At 38.6% G+C, this 13,835-nt stretch overlaps 1 protein-coding gene across 1 annotated transcript in view; it reads left to right on the forward strand.

The window, feature by feature from the left end:
- LRRC1 (leucine rich repeat containing 1) overlaps positions 1-13,835 on the forward strand; it is a 69,867-nt gene that overhangs the window by 53,022 nt on the left and 3,010 nt on the right. Inside the window, exons 9-13 of the mRNA XM_086876091.1 lie at positions 687-805; positions 1,806-1,889; positions 10,933-11,048; positions 11,997-12,169; positions 13,660-13,796. Coding sequence (XP_086732217.1) covers positions 687-805; positions 1,806-1,889; positions 10,933-11,048; positions 11,997-12,169; positions 13,660-13,796 — 629 coding nt within the window. The remainder of the gene's footprint in view (positions 1-686; positions 806-1,805; positions 1,890-10,932; positions 11,049-11,996; positions 12,170-13,659; positions 13,797-13,835) is intronic.

A 13,835-nucleotide genomic window follows, 5' to 3' on the forward strand; every position in this document is an offset into this window, starting at 1 on the left:
TTTGGACCACACAGGGATGGCAGGGAGGTATCACCTGAACTCTCTGTCTTGGGCTCTGCCAGAGTCAGCTTTTGCACCAAAGACCATTCTGATACAAAGGAGGAGAACAAAGCGAATTTTCTGCCCTGAAATAATATTTTGTTCTTCATGAGAAAATCACCTTCAAAGAAGTTTGATTTCTCATCTAAAGAATAAACTTGGGTTTCATGTCTGACTAATTAGGTTCTCTGTTAGGAGAAAGAGACATTGATCCTGTTTGGGTTTGGGCTGTCACATCAGTGCAAGATGTTCTCACTGTGGCTGATTAGGTGTGGGTGATGTTCTGAACATTCTTTTATTAACAAACACTGTATAATTGAGGAACAGACAGATAATTTTCACTTGTTTATAGGCATTTGGGTAGACACATCCTTGATATTTATGTGGGATATAATTCAGATTGTAACTTTATTACAATTTATTATGCTTGAATTTACATTGAGTATGAATTCACTCAATAGTAAATATTAAAACTTGCAAAAATAGTGCAAGCACTAAGTGAAGCAGTGCTTGGGTTCTTTTATTTTACAGAAAAAATAATTAATTGTTTTAGAAAATTTCTGGAAGTTTTGTAGAAGTAAAAATTTATATGATTAAAGGTATTGGATCATACTAGACTAAAAATCCATGTTGTTTTTTCTGTCCAGGCAAATTGCGGAGACTCTCGATTTTGAAGGTTGATCAGAACAAGCTGATTCAGCTAACTGATTCCATTGGAGACTGTGAAAGCCTTACTGAACTAGTTCTCACAGAAAACCAGCTGCAGGTATGCATGGTCATGGCTGCTCAGATGGCAGGTGGTAATAAGACCTGCTGTTAAGTGCTGAATCACTTAGCTCATTAGGTTACTCATCCTTGCTACTGCTAAGCAGTGCATTTACTTTAAATGCATCTTATTTCTTACCTGTTAAATGGATGCTAGAGATCAAGTTGTGTGTAGTAACAATCCACCCTTCAAATGCTTAAGCAATTACATATTCACTCTTGAATACACCTTGAGTGTTTCATGATCAGTGAGAGAATTGGAGCATGTGGAGTGCAGGTATCACTTACTTCATTGTGTTTTTTCATCTGGGGTTTTGTGGTGTATTGCATTATTGCCAGTTTTTGCTGTGCATTATTTGGAACAGTCTTACTGGAACTGAATAGAAGCCCTGAGCACTGCAGAGGTTGTACTGCTCCTTGCTCTGCTGATCTGTTCTGGCCAGGTATTAAATATAATATGTGGTCAATTAAAATAAAATATCAGAATTCCTTCTGTTAGATGTTCCCTTCCATTTTTTCGAAACTTCATGTGACACTGACACTTGGAGGGTAGCTGTCTTTAAATAAACTAGGTGTGAGCATTTCTTAATCTCAGTTGATACTTGGTTGAGTTGAAAGCTTAAGACTATTTGGAAGATGCCTCTCCAACAGTTAGTTCATGGCACCTGAGTTAGGAGATGGCTAACCAGGAAACAATTTTGGGAGTGTAAAGTTAGATAATACATCCTACATACATGCATTCTGTACACAGCTGTTGTGTGTCTGTTGTTGTAGTGCAGAGATAATTAATGAGTGAATTTGTGTTAGAAACTGACATTCCTAGGCACTTGTTTTGCAATATAAACCTTTGGCTCTTCTTTGGAAAGTCTGGCAGTAATGAGGATTAACTACACTTCAATTCTTCAAAAGTGGATCAGACTGTTACTTAATTTAAAAAGTGTTTTTTCCTGACCCTGTGTGGTTATGAATTCTGTTTGTATATTTTGTTTTTGTTGGCACAGTCATTACCGAAGAGCATTGGAAAACTAAAGAAGCTGAACAATTTGAATGCTGATAGAAACAAATTAACATCTTTGCCTAAAGAGGTAAGTTTTGTGCAGATGAGATTATAGAAACAGAAAACTCTTGATTTCAAATGCCTGCAAGAAGTAGCAGGCAACTTTGGTCCAGTGGGTATTCTTTCCAAACTGATCACAGCCAGAAACTTGTCCACTAGATCTGAACTGTAGTGATTTGGTGGCTTGGAAGTGGAAAATTTATTTGTAGTTGAACAGAAAGGCTTGGATCTAATTAGCTTGTAACTAATTTGGGTCTAATTATCTTTTAACTGGCAATTCCCAGTGTGGATGTCAGGTCCTGCACTATTTGAAGACTTGGAGTTCTGGTAGGGTGAATGGATCACCAATATTACCCTTCTGCATGTAGTATGAAACTACTGCCACACTCTTACTCACCTCACTCCTTTGACCAATATCAAAGGGAAAGTTTTATACTCTGAAAACTGGCTCAGTGACTGTCTTGACAGTTGTTTTGGTTTTGGAGGTCTCTGGGCTGCTTTTGCCCTTAAATATAAGGACCTGATGTGACCCAGATACCTCAAATTTTACGGCTATGAGCACTGGGACTTCTTGTCTGTTGCAACAGTGTGTGGGATGAAATGAGGCTAGAGTTTGTGTTGTGAAGCTAAATATAATGAAGGCTTTACAAGTTTAGTTCAGCAGTAAATTGTGCAAAGAAGTCGGGAAAACAGCATCCTGTGATGGGGCTGTGAGTTGCTTCTGTTTGTACTATTTTTTCTCTGTAATTTTTATCCAAGTAATTCTCCCTCTTAATTTTCATACCTAACATGTGGCTCTGAGCTTTTGTTCACCATTTTCAGTCACCTAAGGAGCAGGAGGGTTATGTACTCAGATGACAGGCAGTGGGTGGAAACTGAGAGTAGTATCAGCTCTGGCTCACTTCCTTATGGAGCTTGGACAGCTCTAGAAGGAGGTACGAGAAGGAAGTGAAGTGGGAAGGAGATGGGGGAGAGCTTATTGTCTGAAGAAGGATCAAGCAGGGGTAGAGGATGTTGCTGTGGCACTGGCAGCAACAGTTCCAGTGTCCTGGGTCTGAGCTGCCACAGGCCAGTCACCTAATTGAGGGAAGGTGAGGAGGGGGGAGACATGTGAGTACTGCAGCTTTTCTAGCAGAACAGTGTCTACTCTGCTGTAGTGCTTCTGGTTCTGAACAGAGAATTGTGACAGTGCTTACCCAGACAGCTTGCATGATGGCTAGCAAGTGGCAAGACCCTGGGAAAACCATTTGGGTTGGTATGTGATAGCAGTTTTCATCATAAGATATGTGGAGTTGGAAGGAACCCATCAGGATTCCACTTCTTGGCCCTGCACATGACACCCCAAGAGCTGTCCCATATATCTTGAGAGCATTGTTCAGACACTTCCTGAGCTCTGTCAGGCTTGGTGCTGTGACCACTTCCCTGGGGAGCCTGTTCCAGTGCCCAACAGCCCTGGGTGGAAGGCTTTTTTCTCATACCTAACCTAAACCTCCCCTGGCACAATTTCAGGCCATTCCCTCAGGTCCTGTCACTGTCACCACAGAGAAGAGATCAGTGCCTGCCCCTCCTCCTCCCCTCACAAGAAGCTGTAACTGCAGTGAGGTCTCCCCTCAGTCTCCTCCAGGCTGAACAGACCAAGTGCCCCCAGACACCCCTCACATGGCTTTCCCTCAAGGCCTTCACCATCTTTATTGCCCTCTTTTAGATGCTCTCAAATAGCTTACTATCTGTCTGATCTTGTGCTCATTTAGCAGAAGACTTTCTTTGCTAAAATACCTGTACTTGAGACTTGTGCAATTTTAGGTCCACTCCACCTTTGAGCAGAATTTTTCTGAGTTTTGCATGGAAAAAAAAAATGGAAAATGCTAAATGGAAAATTTTACTGGTAGTTTATTTCCAGACTGGCCATAAATAGCTTGTGTAGTGTATAAGCACTTTTCTCAGTGAATGGAATATATGGTATTGGAGGTGGTGCATAAGGGCAATCAGTGTGGCTGGGAAGAAGCAGGGACAGGAGAAGGCTCAGCTGCAGAAAGAGGTAAAGCAGGGTGAGTATGGAGTGTGTCTCCTTGGGGGTATAGTGGGGTCAGGAGCTCAGTGCAGGACAATCGAGGGATTAATACTGAGCAAGATACTGAAGTCTTGGAACCAGCAATGTCTTTCAGAGGTGGCAAGCATTGCTCAGTGAAGGAGTTGGGGTATATCCAAGAGTGAGGAATGAGGATGTGTCTAGAGAACATCAGTGCACATGAGAGAGAAAGAGAGGGGGACACCTGCACAGAAGTGGAATGAAGACAGGGATGAGCCTGTGTTTGGAGAAGGCGAATAATGAGGAAATGGAAGGTAGTGTCTGGAATAAGGTGAGCTGGGGAGTTATGGAAGTCCAAGAAATGAAAATGGGAGAGGGTGGTTCCCAAAGGAGCTTGGCAGGGAAACAGAGGAAGCAGAGCTCTTTGGCTCCCTATCAATGACTTCGAAATCAAATTTTTATTTTTCCTTTAAAGGTGTCTGTCTCACTAGAATAAATGCTTTGAAATTACATGTAATGTAGGACTTTATGCTTTGCTCTGCTGATACTTAATTCTTTATTATTTCATTTTAAAGGAAGTCAGCCCTTCTCTAACTGCAGGGTCATTTCACTCTTGATCAGTGCATTTGAATTCCAAGCTGGTAATGTTACAAATAGAAAGCATAAACAACTGATGGCAAATTGCATGCCTCAAAAATGTTGTTAATATGCATGTATTGCAGAACCTACTGTCCAGCTAACAAAACTTCTCTTGTTTCAGTTTTTCAAGTTTCAGTTTGAATTCCTTGGGCTTGGGCTGTGCTGTGTACATTTTTCCCTGAGTGTTTTTAGAGTGCCTTCCTACAGTGCTGAAATGGTAGTTTCATTTCAATGGTAGTACCATTCCAAAGGAATCTGCTGCTCTCTGCCCATGATCCATCTATCTGTTCCTGGAGCTGCATTTTCTTAGTATAGTATTTTTCTTAACCAGCAGCATTTTGCTTTAAACCAAGCATTAAGATCTCAGTACAGGTTTTCTGTTTAAAATTCAGAGGAATAAAGAGTCACATTTCATAGCTCTAGAAGGAAATAGTTCTATATAAACTGAGTACACAGGTATAACAAGTACTGTTTGTTGTTATGCAAAGCATCCACAGGAGCAGTTTTAAGGGGCTGATAGTGGCAAAGATTCCAATTCTGAGTTTCATTTTGGATGGCAGGGAGGAACAATTTGATGTCTTGAGTGAAATGTTCAATTTCCATTTTTGTTCTCTTCATTGCTGACTTGGAAAAATAATAATACAAAATGTATTGGTAGCGCACGGAAAAATGTGTCACCCTTTTTCTGTCTGTTGGAAGGCTCTGCTTGACATTGAGAAAGCATAGAATGTTTTTTGTTTACTTTCATTCTAAACTGACTAACTAAGATTTAAAGCCAGGCACAAGCTTCTGACAGAAGCAATTTTCAACACTCCTTCCTGCTCTGTGTTGCTTAAGATGTTTCCTGAGACAGTATGGCCAAGACTGGGGTTTCGGACTTCTGCACATCAAAATTAGGACTTGTACACTGGTTCCCCCTTCCCAGAAGCACAGTTCCATGCAGAAGTAGAGTATGCACTGCAGAGATTTTTTCTCAGTATCTTTTCCTCTTTTCCTTTACGTGTTTTTCTTACCTCTTCTATTCTTTCTCTGCCTTACAGAGTTCTAGAGCAGCTGTGCATATGTGGCCTTCATCCTGATAAAAAATGGATGTGGGAGAGGCTGTTACTAGTTTCTCTTGGACAGGGATGGAGACACAGTCTTGTGTGCAGAAAAAAGTGGAATTCAGATAGAGACAAGAATACATGTACCCAATACTGTATCTGCCTGGTATCACTGTCATTTCACCCAGAATTATTCCTGTAGCAAAGACCACTTTTATTGTTAGGATGGTGGGAATTACATGCCTGCACTAATGTAGTCTAGTGAGATAATATCTGAGTTTTAGCTTTGCTGTGGTGGTGTGTGGTTTTTTAGTGTTTTTTAGGAAAGGGGTAGAAGGATGTTGATTTGGTTTTTTTTTGTCAACAGTTTAAGAGAATTGGATTTTGAGTCAGTGTGTTAAACCATTACATTGTAAGATTGCTTCAAGGCACACTTGTAAAACCATTCGTTATCTTTTGGTGTAAAATTTCTTTACTTGGGATTATTGAGGAGTTTGTATGCAAATAAACCTTCAAAGTTTCCTGGTTCAAAGGTTCTTCTGTATTGTGTACTGATAAAGGTAAAATGTGGAGGAACTGAATGTATGACCAAGGCTTGAGTCACTGAGAGATTTCATCTTCATTATCTCGTTTTGCAGCTTAGTCCCTCTCAGACTGAAGTGGTGAAACATACTTCAGCAAGAACTGAGAATGTCTAAACCTGTTCATAGTTACAAATGCTTTTCCCCTTAAACTTGAAAGACCTGCCTGGTGACTCTTTGGTATTGAAATCCCACCCTGGCACAGGAACGCTGATGCAACTGGTGTGTTGATTTTGGCACTTGCATAAATAACCTCCTTGAAATGTTTTCCAGTTTATATGCTTTTGTTTTGCTTTTTATATGTATGAGTCTTTACAACCTGCAGAGATCTGGTAATGTGTCCTTCCTGTCTCTGAGGTGTATTGTGAGACTTACTACTCCATTAGGTAAAACTACTGTGGGATTTTTTTGGCAATAACTCTGCTTTTCAAATTTTATTTTTTTAAAACAAGTTGGGACCACTTTGTTTTTTCTGATTTTAACTTTTGATGTCCTGTCCCTTTTCTCATTTGTGTAGAAGTATGTGTTTCTCAGAGGAAAAAAAAAAGACACTAAGGAAAAGTGCAGGAAAACTTGAGTCAGAGGGCTGAGAAAGTGTCTTGGTGAGCTCCTCTCCTACTGTTCACCAGTGGTGCAGGAGGTGTTGAAGTGAGTTTCCTGTAGATTTTCCTAGCCAATTTAAAGTTAATAATAACAACAGAATAATAGCTAATAATAATGAATTGGGCTGTTTTTTCCACCCATAAATGTATGCTGTGCTGGCAGTTAAAGAATTAGTATACTTTATGTGGAGCCAAGGAAAATTCTATTTACTTTGAGCCCAAACAAAATTTTGGATATGACACGCTGGAAAAGATTTTACAACACAAGAGGAACTGTGTTTAAATTGCTGCTATATTTATCAGATTTGTATAAGTCTGTGAGAGTTTTTGGTGCTGACAGCTGTTTTGAGAGTTGAATAAAAGAGATGCCGTCACTGAACTTTCAGCTCTTCACACGACAGCTGAAGAGTAATCATTACAGTATTTGTCATAATGTAATTTTTTTGCATTGCTTATAACTGTGTGAAAGATGCTAACTGGTAAATGACAGCAGAATTGATTCATAGCTTTTGAGTGGTAAACAGATGTACATTAGAGTCATTAGAAACACCAACAGAGAAGTGTCTGTTAAGACTTGCAGTTCTGGAGGACTATCTAAGATGGACTGGTAGTGGGTGTATGAATGGCAAAAAAGCAGGAAGGTGAAGTGCTAAATGCTGGTCATGATGAGAACATAGGGAAGAGTTTATTAACTGAGCTGACATCCTGTCTATGTTTGTCCAAGCCTTACTGCTTCTCCGGAATGAGGAAGATGCTAGAAAGATGAGCCTTAGACTGAGATAGAAGAAAAGAGCAATAAGATCATCCATTAAAGTTAAATGGTTTAAAGGGTTAAAGTTTTGTGTGGAATCCAGAGACCTCCTGGTGACAATCATCCTTTCAATCAAGCCCACCTAAATGCAAATATGCAATTTTGTTCCATCTTCGTAGTATCAATGATATTAAAATCAGCGCTTTGTAAGTGATGACCATTTACTGCCTGACTGACGTGTGGGCTTTGTTTTTGTGGTTTTCCTTTTGGTTTTTATCTAGGCTCACTGTTCTTTGGAGTTGGTGTGATGTGATGCCTTAATAACCCTTAAACTAAAGTTGCTAAAATGAACTAAGTCTCAGGAGTGTGACTTAGGTATGCACAACTCATGTGAGATCTGTTCCTGATGTCCTGCTCACTGCAGAAGAACGTGAGGACTTCTTTAAGCCTCCAGTCCTTGTGGAACAATTGCTCACATGCCAGAACTAAGCACATGCTTGTCCCCATTAGGTGAAGTCTGTGCTGGAAATGAAGTGTGTGCTTAACTGGTGAATGGACTTGTGGCCCCAGCTGTTTCCTTGGTGCATATGAAGTGGTTTGGCACAGGTTGTTGTGAGCATGTGACCCTTGGAAAGCATGGCTCTTCCTCAGTTAACCACTCTGAGCCAATCCAGCAACGTTCGGATACCGTGTTACTTCATGGTGGCCTCAACAGTGTTTTCCTTTCCGCATGCCGTGTACTGTGTGCACTTTGCCTCCGTGGTCCAGCTTCATGTTTAGGTTCTAAAACAGTGGACCTGATGTCTTTCTGTACTGCTGGATGGGTGCCATCTTTGTTTGAATGGCAGAGATTTTATTTGATTTTTAACTGTCAGCTTGTCTTTTTCTTTGTGATATCTCACTCTGCTTCTCGTTAAATGCTGTCTGCATTTTCTAAAAACAGTTTCATTAAAAAAAATTCAGTGTATCTTTTTTATCTACCCTACTACCCTATTAAAATAAAAGGCCTTCACTACCTTTGAATGAAACAAAACCTTTGAACAGCAGCCTGTTGACTGACAGACAGTGAAGTTAAAATAACTGAAGTATAAATGATTTAGGAGTTACAGTCCTCTTTGGCAGTAGAAGAATGTATGTTCTGTCTCCATTTGTTGGCATGCTCTTGTCCAATATGGATAAAGAAAAATAAATTGAACATCTCTTGTATTTTCTTAATTGTTAGCCGCTTGGAAAATTATGGGTCAGGTAAATTGATAACCCTGTAAGTATTCTTCAGTCCATGGTTCTACTATTACCTTTCATTAAACTGCTTTAAATGCATGATGACTCAGGCTGTCCCAATTCCACTGCTGCATTTTTCCATTGTCAAAAGTATAGAAATTTTGGTCTCATCAGGGCTGCATGGCTTTATTTTGTTTGTTTGGCTAACCTCTTTGGATCTCCATGCTCCAAGACTGAGTAACGCAAACTTCATTCATGAGAAGGGAACACTTGTGTACACTGAGGGCATCACTTGCCAGCTCATCAACATTCCTTAATTGTATTTCTTGCTTTTCACGGCTCCTCATGTTAGAAATACCAATTAGACACTTAGTGTGTATGGATTTTTTTTAATATCACACTGTGTTCTGTGAACGTGTGAAGGCACATTATTTAAGAATTTATACACGCTTTAAAGTGAATAGCAGAATTCTTGAACCAAGAAATGTTTGCTTACTATTTGAGTGCTGGTTTCTAAGGGCTTTGATTCACAAGCAGAAATGGCTTGCAAGGTTCATGCTTCTGTTGTACACACAGGGCTGGGAAAACTGTTAATCTTGTGAAATAGCTGCATCTAAAGAGTGCAGTGATTTAAGGGAAATACCACATATTTTGTTTTGTCAAGAATGTAATGCTTTAACTTTCTGCTGTAAATAGCTTGTGAATCAGAAGCCTTGAGCAGCTGATTGCTGTTTTCTTCCATTAAAAAGCATTTATGATACAAAGGAAGGTGAGTGGGATGTAAATGCTGCATTTGTTTTATTTTGTGAGTCACAGTTGCATCCTTTAAAAGTGGTTTTTACCCTGGTAAATACTGAAGGTTAAATCAGCACTATTTTTCCTTTGACTAGTTAAAATATTTTGTGCTATTTGTCTATAATCTCAGTCTTGGCTTTGGAATGAATTGTGGGTTTTGCAGAGACAGTTAGCAAGAGCACATTAATTTCAGCTTAGTTCTGGGGACTCCTGGCCAAGGTGTAGTTACATATTGGCTATAGTGGGAGAGGAGAACTTTCTCAGATGTATGTCACTATAGACATCCTCTAATTTTTGAACTGAGATTTTACACTGTGTTTAGTTTGGACTCTATAATTAGATTCTAAGTCCACTTAACTTGAAAGCTTCAAATGGCATTGGAATATTTTGCCTCTGTTACTTGGAGTAAGAAAAGAAAAATCTTTTTTCCCCTTCTTATGGTGAGTTTTGGAATTGGCAAACAAACAAGAGTGCTTTTTGAAACTCTGTACAATAAGCAAACAAAGGTAAGTTTCCTTTGTTAATAGGAACAAAGGGTTACTTGAAGCAGCTTTTGAGTTGCTACAGCTAATAATCTTCCTGTTTATAGAAGTTTCCTCTGGAACATAAGGTTGGAATGAGGTTTTTTTAATCAAATGTGGGGGTTTTATTTTCTGAAAACAGCTACTTTTGGTGGAAAATGTAGATTTTTAAACGTTAAACTGAAAAATCCCACCTTTGCACCCAAAAAATTAATTAGCTTGAGAATGCAAATACTTACATTTAGGTAAATTGATAGAGGCAGATATTAGATTAAAATATATTAAAGAAAGCCAGTTCATGTGGGAATTGGATTGAAATTAGGTGCTTCTAATGAATCAGGGCATCAAAAATTTTACTCAGTCTTCTGCTTCTAGTGAAATCTTCAGTAATCTTTGTGGACTCAACAAATTTTGGGAATTGATTGGTGTATTTAGCATTTTGCCTTGCTTCAAGCACCATTTAACTTACTTGGTTATAAAGTTGCCGTGAGGAAAGAATGAATTAATATGTAAAACATAGAGCTAGAAAAGTTAAGTGTAGGTTTTTTTGTGAATGTTGGGCACGGAGTAGCTTCTGTGTGGTTACTGGTTTCTTCTGGGTGTGGAAAGCTCTGAAAGGTAGCTAGAATGTGACCTATATGTAAAGATATCCATTATTTGCAGATACAGATGTTCAAGAGACTGCTCCTACAGACTTGCTTCAGGTCAGACTTCTTCTAAGCTAACACTTGTTTGCAGTCTGTACCTCTGGGGGAAGTGTCTGGCAGGCATTGTAACTTGAATGTGCTGTGACACACTCTGTGACCCGTACTGCATGCCTTTGTTACACTATGGTACTGCAACAAAACCAGACTTGCTTTTTTTTTTTCTCCCCTCTTCTCAAATATAGGTTGGGGGCTGCTGCAGTCTTAATGTCTTTTCTGTACGTGACAACAGATTATCTCGAATTCCCTCTGAAATTTCACAGGCCACTGAGCTTCATGTCCTGGATGTTGCTGGAAACAGGCAAGAGTTTTTTGTATTTTCATGTTATTTTTCTGTATTTACTTAATTCTTTCTGATAGCAAAAGATATCATGTCTAAGAACAGAGTAATAAAAAGCCAGTTATGACATTCATGTTAGTGTTACTGTTGAAACTGTCAAAGTAGTTTTCCCCCTGGGCCAAAAGTAGCATAAATTTTGAGTTGTCACAAGTGTGATTTTTTTTTTATTTTTTGATTACTTTGACTTTAAGGAAGAGATCGGATTGTAAGAAAAAACAACCCTGGATTAATATATTTCTGAATTAAAACTGAGAATCTAGACAATGGATAGAGCTTCAGGTGAGGCTACCTAGCTGTAATGTCAAGTGGCACCAATATTGAGTGTTTTATCTTCATGATACAGTGTGAGTAACAAGGAAAGCCACTTTGACCTTGCAGCTTCTCATGAATCTTAGTGCTTCAAACATTAGCATGCAAAAATGAGTGGATTAAAGCATAAACCACCAAATTAATTCAGTCTCTTAGTAGGAAGTTAAGTGAAAAAAAACCCAAAACCAACCCAAAACAGGAAAAAAGAGAATGGCATCTCATCTATCCAATATAATTGTTTCACAGGCACTTATGTTTTTCTGTTGTGGCCACTGTTTACATGTAAAGCTCCTGATGGGAAGCAGCTGTCTGCCTTCCAAGGCACTTTATTGCAGTAGAGAAAGCTCAGCATAGTTTTACCTGTTATTCAGCTTCAGAGGATTATAAAGAACAATAAATTTAAGCTGCAGGTTTTGTTTTCTTTTTTTTCAGGGAATGGAGTATCTGGAATTGATGCCTACTGCAATGCCTTCTATTAGAGGCATTAATTTCAATCCCATTTGTTCCAACTCAGTGATGTATACTTGAGTTGACTTGATGACCATCTATTCATTCTCCCAAGGATTGCCCTGACTTTCTTACTTTGCTTTTTTGAACTAGGCTGACGTATCTTCCCATTTCACTGACTACCTTAAAGCTGAAGGCTTTGTGGTTGTCTGATAACCAGTCCCAACCTCTGCTGACATTTCAGACTGACACAGACCCTGAAACAGGAGAAAAGATTTTAACATGTGTATTACTTCCTCAAATGCCTTCTGAGCCTGATTGCCAAGGTAAGTGCCTAGAGTCAGCATTTCATTATGTATAGAAGCATTACTTCTTTGTTTACTGAGTTGTCCCATAAAGGTTTGTAAAACATTCATAAGCTCTAGTGAGCAAAGTAGCAAAGTTCTGGTTGAATTTTCAACCTTTTTTTTCTATTATCCTAATAGTCTTCAGAAGACTTGAAAACTTTGCACTATGTTATTGAAAATACAGTGACAGCAGCTACAATAAAAAACAGATCTGGAAGAAAAAGAATTACTTATATCACTATTTTGAGGCTAGCCAGTGGGCCCAGTAGTGATGTCCATATCTGTGTACATTGATTATACATCATATATGTATGTATGTGTGTGTATATATATATATATATATATATATGTATGTATGTAAAAATGATGGCTTTCCAACTGCAATCCCTTTACCAGCAAAATAAATTGCGTAGCAAATAGTATACATTGGACTTTTTACTTTTTAGCAAGCTAATTTTCTTTCAAGCAAAGGTGCTGTACAGTAATTTTATTATATTCATTAACAAGTGTAGAATTGCAGTATAAGTTGCTTTTCCCTTTTGTGATGAGACTTGCCTCTGGGCCAGGTGGAACCATAAATTCTTTTGTTGGCTGTATTGCTGCTCCAGTAACTTCTGAATATTTTTTGTCCTCAAGCTTTTAAAGCTGTGTGTGAACATTCAAGGGGATTCATCTGAGCTAATATTTAAATTTCTGCTGTAATGAATGGAGAGTAATTTATCCCATCCAAAAATTGTCTTCTGAAAGAAAATCATGTGGATTCTTCTCCACTGAGGGGCCTGAGGAGAAAAGTTCAGCTGTGGGTATCTGTATTGTAGGAACCTGACTTAACTTCAGATCATATATGACTGGAGCAAATAGAAACCATTAAAACAGTAGGAGTATAGAAATGTCTCTGTTTTCAGCTCCTGGATTTGAAGAATAGTTAAAAATTAAAATAAATATTTGAATTAACCCTTTTAGAATTAGAGAGGAAGTTCAAGAAGAGTAACAGAGGTTGGCTTGACTTTCTCTAAAGGCCTTACTACTAGAAATTAGATTTCATCCTCTCCAGATGAATCTCATAGCTTCAAGGGTAGAAGGCTTGGAATTTAGACTTGGATGTGTATTCCTAGCAATACTGAAACAATGAGGTTAGTAAAAGCAGTAATCCTGTGTTATGAAATGCCATTTAGGGAACTGGCTAATGTCAGCCATGTTCCACAAGCAAAGCATGTGTAGTGGCAAGTATATTAAATTATACAGTCCAAGTACAAAAATACCTAATTTATACAGAAACCATTTTAGTGATTGATAAAAGAAAACCACTGCAAGTTCTGTTTTCTTCCAAAAACAGTAGAAATAACCACTTCTAAGTATTGGATGAGTGATTGTTCAGATATAGCAATTATGAACAATATAGCATGTTGATTGTGTTACTTTATGTGCATGTTGCTGTGAATCTTGAGTTATGTTTCCTGTTCTAACAGATAACCTACCACGATGTGGTGCATTGGAGAGTTTGGTAAATGAGATGTCAGATGAAACATGGAACGAGCGGGCAGTGAACAGAGTCAGTGCAATTCGCTTCTTAGAAGATGAAAAAGATGAAGAGGAAAATGAAATGGTATGTTTTCCAAGCATTTGGAAATACATATTGCCTTTA

The sequence above is a fragment of the Cyanistes caeruleus genome, chromosome 2 (assembly GCF_971803275.1).
Source record: "Cyanistes caeruleus chromosome 2, bCyaCae1.hap1.1, whole genome shotgun sequence".
Lineage (NCBI taxonomy): Eukaryota > Metazoa > Chordata > Aves > Passeriformes > Paridae > Cyanistes > Cyanistes caeruleus.